Genomic DNA, 17449 nt, shown 5'->3' on the forward strand with positions numbered 1-17449 from the left:
GGCCGATTTCTGGTTTTGGCCGTAACATATATACAGAAGTGTTTTAAGAAGGAACTATTTTTTTTGTTCAGTAATCAGAATTTGATTCTTCATTTTAGTGATTTGATCTATAAACATCTGTTTAGTCTCTGTGAACAGCACTAGTTTGCTGCTTACATTTTGTGTTATTTCGTTATCTTCCACATTACTAGCCAACAATATGTTAGCATGTATGTTTTGTAATTTGAATAATTTTTATTGAATATTTCCTATTTTCTTTTCTGTTCCACAGCTTACCCTGCAGTCCAAAAATTGGTGCTGGTGTCTTCGGCGTCTGAGTTCCCTGGAGAGCCCAAGCATGTTGCGGAATTGCCACCCTCCAGTGACCTTGATAAAACTATCACTGAGCTGTCAGACTGGCTGCTGCTTATTGACCAGATGCTTAAGTCAAACATTGTCACTGTTGGTGATCCTGAAGATATTAACACAACAATAGCACGTATGAAGGTAAAAAGGGACTCAGAGACTCTTCTGAGCATAGCAAACAAATATTTCTATTTATCTCATTGTTGTTGTGAGCCCTATTACCATAGGGGAAATGTTATTATAGATAAGTAAATATTTTAAATTAAGAAGAGAAAGATAACAGTTGTTAGAAGCAGTATGACCTCAGATCACAGTGCCATAGCACAGGATTCCATTACTCCTAATTGATAAAGAAATATCAAAGCACATATCCAATTATCTTTAAACACTCATCAGGGACAAATTGCCTATTTAGGCTGGTATCCAAAGAAATGTTGTATAAGTCTAATAAAAGAAAATAAATGCCATGAAAACTGTTACAAACATATAGCTATAACTACCTTTCATGATATCTGGTGCTATAGAAACTGGCATAAATTAGCCAAACCTAGGTCTGTTATGCTCTGTAATGCTCAGTTAATGGTACTGAGGTTTCCTCATTGGCTTAGGGCCTGTCTCCATTTGTCAGTTTTTCTGTGCATTTTCTGCACAGGAAAACTGCAACCAGTGTTGATTAGTGGGCTAGTTCATACCTAAATGTGTCTTTCACATGCAGAAAAATAATTGACAGCAATGCAAAACTGTGAGATAACTTATGCAGAAAAACTGACATGTGGAGATGGGTCCTTATGGATGAAATCAAGCAAAGAAACACCACCGTCATTGACCGTTCCATCCCCTTAAACCAGGGCTGCCCAATAGGTCGATCGCGATCTACCGGTAGATCGCGACCGCCTGAATGGTAGATCGCGGCCTCATGGCCGCGTCCCATTGAATTTTGCTGCCAGCAGCTCTAGAACGCTGCCAATTGGCCGCGTCCTATCAGATTCTGCTGCTAGCCACTGATCTCGCGGGGAGAGAGGCGCGGCTGAGAGGCCAGGGGCGGCTCTGCCGTCATGGCTGGGGGCGTGGCACCGGAAAGAAAACTTCCTCCTCAATGCACGCAGCCCACCGGAGCCTCCATGAGCCGCCGAATTGGCTTATCTGCCCTCTAGGCAGCTGCAGCTGAGGGGGTGAAGAGCAGGAGGCCACCGCTGGAGCTGGAGGGAGGTAAGTTGCGTGTACCGGGGCTCCTATACTCAGCTAACCTATACTAAGGGCTCCTATACTCAGCTAACCTATACTAAGGGCTCCTATACTCAGCTAACCTATACTAAGGGCACATAGACCTGGCTAACCTATACTAAGGGCTCCTATATCCAGCTAACCTATACTAAGGGCTCCTATACCCAGCTAACCTATACTAAGGGCAAATATACCTGGCTAACCTATATTAAGGGCTCCTATACCCAGCTAACCTATACTAAGGGCTACTATACTCAGCTAACCTATACTAAGGGCACATAGACCTGGCTAACCTATACTAAGGGCTCTTATACCCAGCTAACCTATACTAAGGGCTCCTATACCCAGCTAACCTAAACTAAGGGCACATATACCTGGCTAACCTATATTAAGGGCTCCTATACCCAGCTAACCTATACTAAGGGCTCCTATACTCAGCTAACCTATACTAAGGGCACATAGACCTAGATAACCTATACTAAGGGCTCCTATACCCAGCTAACCTATACTAAGGGCTCCTATACCCAGTTAACCTATACTAAGGGCTCCTATACCCAGCTAACCTATACTAAGGGCACATATACATGGCTAACCTATACTAAGGGCTCCTATACCCGGCTAACCTATACTAAGGGCTCTATACCCAGCTAACCTATACTAAGGGCACATATACCTGGCTAACCTATACTAAGGGCTCCTATACCCAGCTAACCGATACTAAGGGCACATACACCCAGCTAACCTATGCTAAGGGCTCCTATACCCAGCTAACCTATACTAAGGGCACATATACATGGCTAACCTATACTAAGGGCTCCTATACCCAGCTAACCTATACTAAAGGCACATACACCCAGCTAACCTACACTAAGGGCTCCTATACCCAGCTAACCTACACTAAGGGCACATATACCTGGCTAACCTATACTAAGGGCACATATACCTGGCTAACCTATACTTAGGGCACATATACCCGGCTATCCTATACTAAGGCCACATCTACCCAGCTAACCTATACTAAGTGCACACATACCCAGCTAACCTATACAAAGGGCACATATACCTGGCTAACCTATACTAAGGGCACACATACCTAGCTAACCTGTACTAAGGGCACACACACCCAGCTAACCTATACTAAGGGCACATATACCTGGCTAACCTATACTAGGGGCACACACACCCAGCTAACCTATACTGAAGGGACCTATACCTAACTACTTTTCCGGGGGGGGGGGCATTTTAAAACGTTGGTAGATCTCCTGGCCTCTGCGAACTTTAAAGTAGCTCACGGGCCGAAAAAGTGTGGGCACCCCTGCCTTAAACGATTACCTATTGGGTTAAAGACGTTAAAAATGTATCCTCTGATATCTGCACACTTGTAGCAAACCAAACCCTTTTGCAAACTCTGACATCTTCACTGGAAGTTCAGAGTGTCAATTTTTACTAATGATATTCTTCTTCTTATTATGCATTTACGGTATATACTGCTGATATCTTTCTCATTATTTCACGTGTTCACTGCCACAGTGTACCTACATATCCCTGCCATAGTGTAAGGCCAGTTTTGGGTGATAAACAGTTAACTTATCAGTTGGTGGGAGCAGGGCCATGCAGAGGATCCTCAAGAGGGGGGTGCTCACATTTTTAAAAAGGGTACCAATCAATTGTTAAACATTATGTATGTAATTCTCCACCCTGAAAGCAGTATTAGGTAGTGACCCCTCCCCCCCCTTCCTTTCCTTGACAGCAGTGCCAGGCAGATTTTGTGTCCCCTCTCAACCCCCTTTACAGGTGGAACTCAAAAATTTTTTAATATCGTGGTAAAAATCCATTTACTTCAATAATTCAACTAAAATTAAAGGTGAAACTAATATACTGTATGAAATAGGAGCCCTTTGCAGGTGTTTTTGGATTAATTAGCTGATTAGAGTTTTGCGCTTTGAGCCTAGAATATGAAACATTTTCACAATATTCTAATGGTCTGAAATTTTGATTTTGGGGTAAGCCATAATCTTCAACATTATAACAAATGGCTAAGGCTTACAAATGGCTACGGCTTGCAATATCTCGCTTTGCATATAATGAGTCTATTTAATTTATGAATTTGACCTTTTAAGTTGAATTACTGAAACAAATGGACTTTTGCACAATATTCTAATTTTTCAAGTTTCACCTGTATAGCAGTATTAGGCATCTTATTTGCTCCACCACCCTAAATCAGCAGTGATGTGCCCTCTATTTGTGTGGCAACAGTGGTGCCTGATGAAGGCCAGACTCACCTATCATGAGTGGGACCTCTTAATAAGCTCCCGCCTTCCAGGCTATATTTCAGGCAAAGAGGACGTAGTTGCCAATATACAATGGGTGCTAAGAATCAGTAGGTGCACAGTTGCAGTAGGTGCTAAGATGCTACGGTCCAGTTTGTGCTCAGTTGCAGTGGGTGTTGAGGTGCCTAAGTACAAGTATGAGTCAAGTTGCAGTGGGTATCCAGGTCTTATTTGTGATCACTGATAAGTTGTAGTGGATACTAGATAGTATTGGGTGTTATTTTGCAGTAGGTGCTGACTGAGCAGCAGATGGTGCTTAACAGTAGTGGGTGCCATGTGAGTGCTGGGTACAGGCCAAAGGTGGGTACTGGGTGCATGTAGGTGCTGTTGATAAGACATGAGTGGGTAGTGAGTGCCATGTGGGTTCTGGATGTGCACCATGGGTCAGTACTGGATGTCATGTATAGGTTTGGACCATGGGTGGGTACTGGGTGCTATGTGGGTGCAGGCCATGGAAGGGTACTAGGTGCATAATGACTAGGTATTGGGTATCATGTGGTTGCAAACCATGGTTGGGTACTGGGTATGGGCCATGAAGGTTATTTGGTGCCATGTGTTTGCTGGCATAAGTGGGTACTGGCTACTGGGTGCCATATGTGAGCTACTTGCTAGGCATGGGAAATACTAAATCCCATGTGGGGGATTAGTGCTGGTTATGGGGAAAACTTGGTGCCCTGTAATTACTGGATGCGGAGTAGGTGTGGGTGGTGGTTATGAAGGGGGTTGGTCATTATGTGGGTGTTGAGTGCAGGTACTCAGTGTCGTGTGGGTTCCGGGTGCAGGTACTAGATATAATGGGGGTGCTAGGTGCGGGTACTGGGTGCCAAGCAAAGGCTGGGTACAGATGAAACTAATAAGTTCCATGTGGGTGGTGGTTGCAAGTTCTGCATGTCATATGGTGGCTGAGTGTGAGTACTGGGTGCATGTACTGGGTGCCACATGGGTGTGAATACTTGGGGCCATGCCTGCTCTGGTTACTGGTTATGGGTGGACATTGGGTATTATGTGGGTGCTAAGTGCAAGTATTCAGAACCTTGATGGTTCTGGTACTGGTTATTATGTGTGTGTTTGCAGATACTAGTTATTATGTGGGTGTTTGTAGGTAGTGGGTGCCATGTTGAGGCTGAGTGCAGGTGCTGGATATCATGTGGGTGGAGGTGTAAGTACTGGGTGCCAAGTCAAGGCTGGGTGCAGGTACTGGATATTGTGTGGGTGCAGGTGTAAGTGCTGGGTGCTGTGTCGAGGCCTGGTGCAGGTACTGGATATCATGTGGGTGCAAGTGTAAGTACTGAGTGCCATGTCGAGGTTAGGTGCTGGTACTGGATATCAGGTGGGTACAGCTGGAAGTACTGGGTGCCATGTAGAGGCTGGATGCAGGTACTGGAAATCAAGTGGGTGCAGGTGTAAGTACTGGGTGCCATGTAGAGGCTGGGTGCAGGTACTGGAAATCAAGTGGGTGCAGGTGTAAGTACTGGGTGCCATGTCGAGGCTGGGTGCAGGTACTGGATATCATGTGGAGGAAATGGTGCGGGGTTCTGGCCAGCATGTGAGTAGAGTGTTTGGTATAGAGGGAAGGAAGGGTTCAATGTAAGGTGGGTGCTTGGTATGGGGGTGTCATTGTGGGTTCAGGGGGGAGGAGAGGTTCCTGTGGGTGCTTGGAATGGGATAGGACACTGTGGATTCTGCTGGGACGAGTAAAGGTGCTGCCGGGTGAGGAAGAGGTCAGCGTGAGTGCAGGGGAATGGAGAGGTCAGTGTGCATGTCAGGAGAGGTCACTGTGCATGCTGGTGGGGTGAGAGGCCAGTGAGGATGCTGGTGGAGGAGGGGGAGGTCACAGTGCATATCGGGGGAGAGAGAGGTCCCTGTGGGTGCCGAGGAGGGAGGACATCAGGGTGTTGCCTGCTCCCACTCTTGGCTAGAGAAGGTCTCCTGTTGGGGCTGCCTTTCAACAAGTGTCCTAGTTGGAGGCGGAGCTACCTGCGGGCGGTGGGCGTGGCTTACCACAAAGGGGGTGGGGCTTATGTTGCACGGCCAAAGGGGCCTTTTTTATTCAAATGAAAAAAGGGGGGTGCCTGGGCACCCAGAGCACCCCCCTCTGCACGTGCCCGGGTGGGAGGTAACAGTAGTGCTCGAGGAAACACATCCATCCACAGCGAGAGCACGCAAACTCCATGCAGATAGTGTCTTAGGTGAGATATAAGCCTGGGATGCTGATGCTGCAAAGTGAAGGCCCCATCCAATATACCACCATGCAGTGTTTTCTGGTATAATTGTACTGATATAATTTAGCACTGTAAAGGTTCTGTAAAAGACTGGGAAACCAGATCTTCATATTTTTAGGATACAAAGAAAAGATATTTGGTGCATTGCTAGCAGTCATTCTAGTTATATTTAATATCAAACATTCAGCTAAAGATATGCCTGGATGGGCTTCAACATTATTGTACATCTTCTGTCTATGTAATAGGCTGTTAGAACTCTATTAATATCTCCTGCTTTGGGGGATTATAGCTACATTCTTATATCTGTTTCACAGCATGGTGCAGCTAAGGAGTCATAGATGGCAATTATCATAATAATTATCATGGATTGCTTTTTATACAGCTGTGTGATGTGCATGTAATTGTTTTGTACATTTATGATGAACACTTCATTCTAAACCTTAAGCTGATTGGGAAAGTAGTACATACCTGGAAATATGCAAGTGCATTTTGAGAATATCTTTAACAATATAACGTACTGTACATATAACGTATATACAGGTGAAACTCGAAAAAATAGCATAGAATGCAAAAAAGTCCATTTATTTCAGTCATTCAACTTAAAAGCTGAAACTAATATATGATAAAAAAAAAAACCTTGGCAGGTGTTTTGGATTAATTAGCTGATTAGAGTCTGCCACTTTGAGGCTTTTCACAATATTGAACCTATTCTCAATATTATAATGGTCTGAAATTTAGATTTTTGAGGTTTTAAAAAAAATGTAAGCCATAATCATCAGCATTAGAACAAATAGAGATTCAAAATCCCTCTCTTTGCATGCAGTGAGTCTATTTCATATATTAGTTTCATCTATTAAGTTGAATTACTGAAATAAATAGACCTTTGCTCGATATTCTAATTTTTTGAGTTTCACCTATATTTAAATTTCATGTGCAACGTCTGTAGCATATGTCAAATGTTTTGTTTCAGAACGACTTCCAGTTGCATTGTTATGTGGGAAATCACCCTCCTGGGAACTCACCAGTAGAGATGAGCGGTAGGGATGGACAAAGGTGTTCACCTGCGAACAGTTCCTGGCGAATAAAGACAGTTCACTGTTCATTTCTGCTGCAAATTTTGAAATTAAAAATTTGTATTCACATTTAAAGTGGACCGAAATTAAAAATACAAGATTTCAGAAATAAAATCTATTTTCTAACTTATAATAATAAATAGCAGCCATTTTTCAGCTACATGATGACAAATATAAAATATTTTACATTTATTGGAGGAACACCTCCCTTGCTTTCATATTGCCAGGACAGAATCTCAGCTTGTGTGAGATTTTACATAGACGACCCCCCTGTGAGGGAGGGTAGCTGATGACAAACACACCCATGATCTGAAACCTCCTACTAAGCTCAGAAGTAATGGCTGCCACCTGTATTTTATTATTATTATTATTATTTTGTATTTATATAGCGCCGACATATTACGCAGCGCTGTACAGTGTATATATATATATATATATATATATATATATATATATATATATATATTGTCTTGTCACTAACTGTCCCTCAAAGGAGCTCACAATCTAATCCCTACCATTGCCATATGTCTATATTATGTAGTGTAAGAACTGTAGTCTAGGGCCAATTTTAAAAGGGAGCCAATTAACTTATCCGTATGTTTTTTGGAATGTATTACCCTCTGTTATGAAAAGAGAAGGGTGAAAAGCATGCATTGAAATGCTCTTAGGCTTGAAGGAGTGTTTATTTACCTTTGTACTGTATGTGTCAGAGTGGTGCAACTAAATATTTTTGATTAAAAAAATGTTTGGTTTGGGTCCGCTTTAATATTGAAGTCAATGGCCACTAACTTTAGCGGTTTATAGCAAAGCCCCTGTACATACCAGAATCAACAAATTTGCAGGGTATGTTAAAGAGAAAAGTGGGAACAAGAGCAACATTATTTAAAATTTTAACTTTTTAATGGGCAAATCACAGTTAACCTCTTGAAGACCAGAGCTTTATAACCCCCCCCCCCCCCCCATCCCCCTAGTGACCTGGCGATTTTTCACAATTCAGCACTTCACAGCTATAACTGTTTATTGCTCGGTCATACAACTTACCACCCAAACCAACCTTTTCTCCCACTGGTAGAGCAGACTTTTGGTGGTCTCTGATTGCTGCTGCGATTCTTAGGGTTTTTTTTTTTTAATAAAAAAGGGATTTTTTTTTCATTTTTTTTAATCCCCTCTCCCTCCTCCCTCCCCCCCCCCCCCCCCAATTGGCCCTAGACTGCGATCCGTACACTACAATACACATACATAGGCATCAGCCTATGTATGTGATTAGATTGTGAGCCAATCATAGGGACTGTTAAGTCACAGGGCTGTCCCCTGTACAGCGCTGCGCTAGAACGCAGCGCTGTACACTTATTTATTTATTTATTTTTGTTTCTAACAGCCTGCCAGTTCCGATCGCGGCTGGTAGGCTGATCACGGATCCCCACTCTGTGTCTCGGAAGGGATTGTATGAGCGTGTGTTCCCTGCTAATCTCGCCCGCCGCACTTTGAGGTCAATTGTCGTTAGGTGGTCCACAGTGAGCCACTCTCCCGCCGCTTATTGGTGTGAGGCAGTCGGGAGGTAGTTAAATTTAAAAAAAATTAAATGAAGTGGGGTTCCCCTCCTAAGCCTCTTTAACCCCTTGTCACCATTTCAGGCTGGGATAGCCAGGTATTTTTTTTTTTTAAGGGATTCTAGCATGTACGTGGGCTGTGCTATTAACCGCTAAAGTCATTGGCCATTGACCTCTCCTTAAAAACCATTTGCGTAAAATATGTATTTTTGGGCGAATATTTTGCCATTGGTCCCTCTCCGCCATGCCACTGTCCGAGTTTTTGGACACGTAGTACACCTTTTCGAAAGTAATTGTGGCTGCAGAGATGCCCTAAGGGTTTTAGAAGTTCGCCTGCCATTAAATTCAATAGGGGGTGCTTTACATGAATGTTACAATGGAAATGGCTTAGGGGAGGAAAAGTAATAGTCTGGCCTGGCTCCTGATATAGTACATGACCTCTCGCCGATATAAGTATGCACTGTTCATTTTTTTTAATGTTTTTTAGATAACCAAAGAAGACATGGAGCAGCGCCACCCTCAGCTTGAATCTGTTTTCACATTAGCTCAGAATGCTAAAAATAAAACGTCTAGCCTTGATGTCAGAACAGCTATTACCGAGAAATGTAAGTGTCATTAGATGCTACAATGATGCTCTAAACCCAACTTAGGGATAGTGTTGACAAGACAACATCATGTGCTGTATATGCTAATTGAACATGCGGTTGATTTACAAAGATTGCACGTTACAGCTGGGTACCACTCTTTAGGGCCTGAGCCCACTGCTGCGTTAATAAAACGCATAGAAATGCACACGTTTTTCAAGCATTTTTGAAACGCGTTTGAGGCGGTTTAATGCTTTAAAATGCATAAAAAACGAATTTCAAAAATGCTTGAAAAATGCATGCGTTTCTATGTATTTTTATAAACGCAGCAGTGGGCTATTATTTGCCCAATTCATTGACCCTTTACAGCATGCGTATTTAGGCCTATTTTCCACGGGCAGCTGAAGGCAGTGAATTCATTATCTGTTAGCAGCTCCCTTTCACCGTCCGGGTGATTTCTAGCACTCGACACAGGCAGTGAACAGAGGGCCCCCTTTCATGGTGTTGCACAGCGGTTGCGAACATTAGCCCTTTTTATACTTCCAGGTAATGCCGCTGCGTGTCAAACATGACAGGCAAGGTGTTACCAAACTTGTAATTGCTTCCGAATGGCATTTGTGGCTGGTAGGCTGCACTGCCCGACAAACAAGGAGTTCAGCAGCTGTTGGAAAAGAGGCCTTATAGAGGAACTCCAGTGAAAATAATGTAATAAAAAAGTGCTTAATTTTTACAATAATTATGTATAAATGATTTAGACAGTGTTTGCCTATTGGAAAAACTTTCCACCTCCCTGATTTACATTCAGACATTTATCACATGGTGACATTTTTTTACTGCTGTCAAGTGATGTCATTGGAAGGGGATGCTGTTTGCTTTTTTGTATTTGTATTTACCACAATGCAACAAGGCTCCCACAGTGTGATGTCAGGACCTAAGAGCTGTGTGGCACTGACATCATACTGTGGGAGGGGATTCACCACAAAATCAACCATACATAGCCCCCTGGTGATCCATTTGAGGAAAGGAATAGATTTCTCAGGGAAAGGAGGTATCAGCTACTGATTGGGATGAAGTTCAATTCTTGGTTACGGTTTCTCTTTAAACAGTGTTTCCCAGCGTTCACTGTTGTGTTGAATCCTACACTGCATTGCATTTCCATGTTTAGCAAACCTTGTGATGCGAGTGAGGGTTATGATGCAGCACACTAAAACAGCAGACTGCTGAAGCAAGAAACCTTTGTTGTGTTTGAGCGAATGAGAACTACCGGTATATTGGGTTGGTCACTGGTAAAGCGGAATGAAACCCAGCATTTCTTCTTTGCTCTAAAAAATTATTTACTGCATATTATATACAACCAGCATTTTTTTTTTTACTAAAACAGCATTCAAAGGGTTACACACAGGGCTGGAAAGTTCAGTGCAGAGAAATGTGGATGCATCCGAAGTTCTAGATAATAATGCTATCTTGTGTTTACTTAAATGTATCAAGTGAGGAATGTGACACATTCTCTGACTGTGGAGAAGCTGCAGGACACTGAAAGAATTTCTGCCTTCAATACATAATGAATAAAACCAGTTATGAATAAAATGCAAAGTCAGCTCTCAAAGCAAAACACTGTACTTTTGGGAACTTATAATTTCTAAATGAATAATAATACCTATGCACAAATGCAAATATGATAACCATATGGCATATGGCATATAAAAAGTAGGAAAACATGTTTTTATTGAATATTATGTCAGGGTTTTATACCGCTTTAATGCTGAAAAATGTTTAGAAAGTTCATTTTTCTGTTAGCATTTGGTAAGTATCCCACTGTAGCTTGAATAGAAGCAAAACAAAAAAATGAAGCAAAGCAAATGTTAACCTTGAACACCACTGTAAATTGTACAATAAAAAATAGAAGAATTTCACACATGGTCTTTTTGCCTGGCTGCTCAGAAGCCTACAGAAAACCCCCTGCACACCATAGACTAGGCTACTATTTTTTATGAGATTATAACAAGCAAATAACATTTAATTGTTTCTAGTAAGGGATGCTGTTTTCCCCTGTTTTGTGGTGAAAAGAAGAGTTGTTTATTTTCTTCTCAGTAGAGCATTAATTATGACACCTGCAAAGCACTGTGGGGGAAATTGTTCCAGTCATGTGCATTCATATCATTAGAATAACTAGTGAAAGAAAAATAAGAAAAAATAAAATGCACTTACAGTTTGTATTATTTTTAATAAGCAGCAGATGATCCGCTTACTCGTATGGGTTTTCCTATGTGGCTTGTAACAAAAAAACCTACCAAAAAGATTTAGTGTTTGTGTTCCAAGCGTTAATGTATTGTACTGAAGTCTTGTCCCAGGGATTAAAAAAGTAATTTTGCTATAACTAAAGCTGACAGCATAAAGCACAAGCAATAATGTGCATGCTAATGTTGCAGGGAAATGTCAGTCTGTAAAAAATCTTCCAGCAAAATGACACAAAGTGATTTGTTTGGGAACAATCTCTACAACATAAAAATATAAAAAAAAGTTCTGCAGTTCTATATAACATATACTTCTTTATAGTACTGACTTAAAAAAAAAAAAAAAAAAAGGATTTCACATCTAATTGTTTAAAAAGCAAAGCCCATATTGCTTCAGTACAGTGGCCGAAACATACAAATCATTCCTTGCATCATTGCATCCAAATTGACTGATATATAGTTGACCTGTAGCTTTTAACCCTTTTAAGGGATACTGTGTCAAAAATGGGCCTATTAAAGTAGAATAGTGAAAATCAGCATTTACAGCTTTTTTTTTTCTCTTTTTTTGTGTAAACGTAAAACTTTCATATTTCATGTCTGTGACTTTTAAATTTGGTCACAGGAAGCATTATTGTAGTTACAGTATTACGGTATTTTTTCCAACATCTCCTGTAGTGCTGTGCATAGTTCAAAACAAATAATAGGGAGCAAACTTAATGAGAAACTCCGACCAAGAATTGAACTTTATCCCAATCAGTAGCTGATACCCCCTTTTACATGAGAAATCTATTCATTTTCACAAACAGACCATCAGCGGGAGCTGCATGGCTGATATTGTGGTGAAACCCCTACCACAAAGAAATTCTGAGTACTTACTCTTGGCAGTTTCCCGTCTGTGAACCCTGTTGCATTGTGGGAAATAGCTGTTTACAGCTGTTTCCAACTGCCGAAACAGCAAGCAGCAGCTACATCACTTGCCAGCAGTAAAAATGTCACCATATGATAAATGTCAGAATATAAATCAGGGATTTAAAATATTTTACAATGGGCAAACACTGAATAAATCATTTATACATAATTATTGTAAAAATGAAGCACTTTTTTATTACATTATTTTTACTGGAGTTCCTTTTTAAGATGTTCAAAACAAAGTTAATCAGGACATTCAACAATAGAAGTACAAATACATAGATAGTTGATGTGCAGTTTGAGACAGCACTAATGTTGGTACATGTTCATATGATAAATTACAGTAGAATAAGAAACACTAGGAGAAGGTCCCACCCCCTTGTGAACTTACAATCTAGAGAAGTAGAATTGTGCCTCAACTCTGCATTTACCTTACTCAGTATGAGGTGACTGTTGGCTTCCCTGAAATGTTAGTCTTTTTTACAATTGGGGCTCCCACATTAATTTTTTATTTCTTGCTCCAACTGCAGTGTTAAGTTACTAGTGATTTATGAATAAAGACTAGCAAAAGGGAAAAAATCCATCAGACAATTCAGTTAGCACACAAACCGATAATGGTTATGATCACGTATCATGTTTCGGTATGGATTTACTATACCTTACCTTACCTTACATTTTTGACACAGTGTCAATTTAAGTTTCCTTTTAGTCAAATACAAAGTACTTGTTGTTCTGCTCCTACCTAATTTAACTGGATGCCCACTATTGATACATGGCCACACTAGATGGCAATGTCATGATGTAGTTAAAAAATCCCAATTTCGGATTTAAGAAAGTAAAGGTGTCACACTTAAGGCTCGATTCACAAAGCGGTGCTAACCCAGTAAAAGACTTTAGGCCTGATAACCATTGCACCACGCTGGTGAAAAGCCAGTTTAGGCGTGATAAGTTTAGGCGTGATAAGTTTAGATAAGTTTAGATCGCGCGCAAAGTCCCGCACGCAAAGCAGCACCATTAAACTCTATGCGAAGTGCACCAGACTTTGCTAGCGCAAAAATTTTGATCAGCTGTGCACTGCGGTGCTAACCCAGTTGGTGCTTAAACTTATCACGCCTAAACTTATCATGCCTAAACTTATCACGCCTAAACTTATCATGCCTACAAGCGCTGCGTAATATGTTGGCGCTTTATAAATACAATAAATAATAATAATAATAATGCCTAAACTTATCATGCCTAAACTTATCACGCCTAAACTTATCACGCCTAAACTGAGTTTAGGCGTGATAAGGGGCTTTGTGAATCGAGCCCTTAGCGACTGCAATGGCACACGGTAAATTAACCAAGTTATGCATGACCATGACTATGGAGCTTTTCAGTATGCTCCAGGTAATGGCTACAGTGATCATCAGCAAATAGTGGGCAGGCATGCTTTGTAAACATTTTTTTTCCACGCTGGTTTGAATCACTGCTGCGTATAAAACTGTCCTGTCCTATTTCTGTCCTGAAGTGATGCATTATGGGTCTTGGTTTTTGGGCATGCTGTCGTAAAAACCCACACATGCATTATTTTTTTGGAAAGACAATATTACATTTTAAAGGCTGATTAGTGAAATACATGAAGGTGAATTTGCATTTTTTTTCTCAATGAACTAAAATGATACCGTTTTCTCCCCCTCTAAATGACAGCGGAGAGACTGAAGAGCCAGTGGGACAGCACCCAGCATGCCGTGGACCAGCGTCAGAAGCAGTTGCAGGATATGTTATCTGACAGCATAAAGTGGGAGGAGCAAAGGAAAGAGTTGCAGACCATCTTGGACCAGACAGATTTCCGCCTGTACACCCTCGTGCAGACATCCAAAGACACCCTTGCCAAGCAGATTGCAGAGAACAAGGTGAATACAGGAAGGTGCTTCTGGTGCTTTTGTGTAAAATCTGAAGTAGGGAAAGTGCAAATGAAGCCCTTGAATGGTTAGCTTTGTAGAAACAGCTCTAAAATACTATTCCTGGCACTTCCCTTCTGTGCATACCAAAAACTTCTGCAGTGTTTTCCTGGGAGGAATACTTAAAGTTTCACACTGGGGTTTGTCTGTTGTACTTTTATATATGAAATGCAAATTATTATTATTTATACTGCACTGACCCTCGGGGGAGGGACACAATGTAATTCCCACCATTGTATTTGTCCATTGTGATCTAGGGCCAATTGTAGGTGGAAAGCCTGTTAACTTGTCTACATGTTTTTGGGATGTTGGAGGAAACCGATGATCCCACAGGAAACCCACACAGAACATACAAACTCTGTGCAGATAGTGGCCTGGCTGGGATTCAAACTGGGGACCTAATGCTGCAAGGCAAGTGTCATGCTGGGGCGGCATACTTTCTGACCACCCAGCACAGCAAGGCTAAGAGCTGGATAATGGATAAAGAGGCTACACAAGCTACCCAGAGCAACTGCAGCTCTTGGCTTCTGATAAGATGCAATGACAGCGCAGTGTGATGTTGCGCTGCTCTTGCGATAGCAAACATTCAGACAGATACAAGGCAGACTGGAGTAAGGTAGCCAATAGCAACCACAGCAATGGCTACCTGCAAGGACAGGACTAGGAGGACAGGGCTGACAGAATTAATGCTTGCTAATCTAGTCGCTGCCTCAGTGACAGCAAGCATTCACAAGGACAAGAGTGAGGTAACCAATAGCAACCGCAGCAATGGCCACCTCGCAAGGATAGCACAGAATCGTCAGACAATAGCAGAGTCAAAGGCAGGCAAAGGTAAATACATAGACAAATATACAATAGATATGATTTCCTAGCGCATTACAATTTACAGCTATCAATGAAACTACAAACGGCTGACTAACATATGCATATATCGGCGATGAACCAATATATAACATAAGCAAGAAAGACTGGCTAGGGTCTGGAGCAATACAGCGAACAAGGCTAGGCAATACAGAATCTCTATACTAGAAGGAGTACTTATATATGTCCCAGTGGGAAATATATAACGTAGCTCCACAGGATAACTGAACTAAGACAAGGAATATATTTTACAATATCAAGGAACCCAGTAACAGCGATGACACACAGCTATACCTGTCCTTCAAACCTGGTGGAACAGACCCTACTCCAAAAATAAACTCTTGCTTGGCTGAGCTACAGGCATGGATGAATGATAACTGGTTGAAACTGAATGCTGACAAAACTGAGGTCCTCTTTGTCCAAAGCCAGTGCTTGCCATCAAAACAGCTCTATCCTAAAGCAACACCAATCAGGATTGGGAATTCAGACATAAATAGCTCCAACCTTGTGCGCAGCCTGGGCGTAATAATCGATGGGGATTTAAGTTTCAGAAACCAAATTTCATCTGTAGTTAAATCTTCCTACTTTCATCTGAAGAACATTGCAAAGATTAAACATCTGATTCCCCTAGAGGATCTTCCAACCCTAGTCCACGCCTTCACATCACGGCTGGACTACTGCAATGCCCTTTATGCTGGCCTCCCCAAAAAGGACCTGCGTCGCCTGCAATTAGTGCAGAATGCTGCTGCCAGATTGCTAACAAACCAGCCTCGCCACTGTCACATTACACCGATCCTTCGCTCACTGCCCTGGCTACCAGTAGAATGGAGAATACTCTTCAAGATTGGACTGCTGACATTCAAATCCCTGCACAATCTGGGCCCTGGATACATGAAGGACTTGCTGAAGCTGCACCACACCTCTTCAACCTCAGATCAGCAAGTTCTATAAACTTGGTCACTCCCAGAGTGCACCTCAAAAAATCTGGAGCCTTCTGTCATGCTGCCCCTACTCTTTGGAACTCCCTGCCACACCCAGTAAAGACAGCACCATCCCTGGAGCTATTCAAATCCAGACTGAAAAGCCACCTGTTTAGCCTGGCATTTCCAGACTTATAAAATTCTTCCTCTGTACCACGATGGTCGGAGCCATGCTTATGCGCTTTGAGTCCTATGGGAGAAAAGCGCTCTACAAATGTTATTTGTTGTTGTTGTTGTTGTAGACAGAGCTGAAACTATGACGGGTCGGGGTCTAACAGGAGAGGCAGGCTTTTATGCTGGCATCAGCCAATGGATGCGAGCATGCAAATCTCCACACAGCTGAATGGCAATCACTCAATCCTGAGCTGGCTTGGTTACCATTTGCTAGCTGAAAGACTATCTGTACCAATGCATGCAGTCCTACGCAACAACATTCATGCAGGAAATCCAGGGCTAAAATGATAATGTAACTCACTGCAAATGCACAACCGAATGCAGACTGACAAGGCGGAACTGTCCATTTGCGGCTCCACCTGCAATGGATAGAACACGCCACAGGAGGAATCCTAACAGCAAGAGTGCTATCTACTACACCACTGTCGCACCCTAGTGTTTAGATTTATATTCCTCTGCATAAATACTGTATAAGATTATATTTAAGTATGGAACATCAGAAAGATACAAAATAAAATCAAGGATATTTTAGAATTATTACAACACCTAAGAAGAATGACAATATTTGAATTATAGTTTCAGTTTGTTTCCATTTGTCAGCATGTGGTATTTTATACAGTACGTTTGAAATACGTTACCAACAACAAATGTGCTTGTTCACCCAAACTGGCAATTATTGAGATTTGGGGAATTTAAAAGTTTTTTAATACATCTGAAACATTTTTAGCATACAGTTACACAGTATATTCGGTGTTTATTTTTCCCATCTACTGTAATTTAAAAGAAGCATGCAGTTAATAGAATTCAACAGTAGAGGGAGACCTTGTAACACTGTAGTGAATTAGCATTTAGAATTGGACCTGTGTAACTTCCTGAAAGGCTCAGTTTGAACAGGAATTATGCACGTTATTATATTGGACAATGCCTGTTTTTTTTAATAGCGTAAATGAACACTAATATATGGTAGAATTACAAGCCTGTAAATGGAGTTTCTGTCTGTCTACGCTTTATCTATCCTCT

The 17449-nt window shown here is 41.7% G+C and overlaps 1 protein-coding gene across 7 annotated transcripts in view; it reads left to right on the forward strand.

Moving 5' to 3' along the window:
- Positions 1–17449, forward strand: part of UTRN (utrophin) — an 863547-nt gene that overhangs the window by 355532 nt on the left and 490566 nt on the right. For all 7 annotated transcript variants that reach the window (XM_068232090.1, XM_068232089.1, XM_068232092.1 and 4 more), the window contains 3 exons: positions 272–486; positions 9232–9349; positions 14161–14366. In XM_068232090.1, coding sequence (XP_068088191.1) covers positions 272–486; positions 9232–9349; positions 14161–14366 — 539 coding nt within the window. The remainder of the gene's footprint in view (positions 1–271; positions 487–9231; positions 9350–14160; positions 14367–17449) is intronic.

Source organism: Hyperolius riggenbachi, chromosome 4 (genome assembly GCF_040937935.1).
Source record: "Hyperolius riggenbachi isolate aHypRig1 chromosome 4, aHypRig1.pri, whole genome shotgun sequence".
NCBI classification, from domain to species: domain Eukaryota; kingdom Metazoa; phylum Chordata; class Amphibia; order Anura; family Hyperoliidae; genus Hyperolius; species Hyperolius riggenbachi.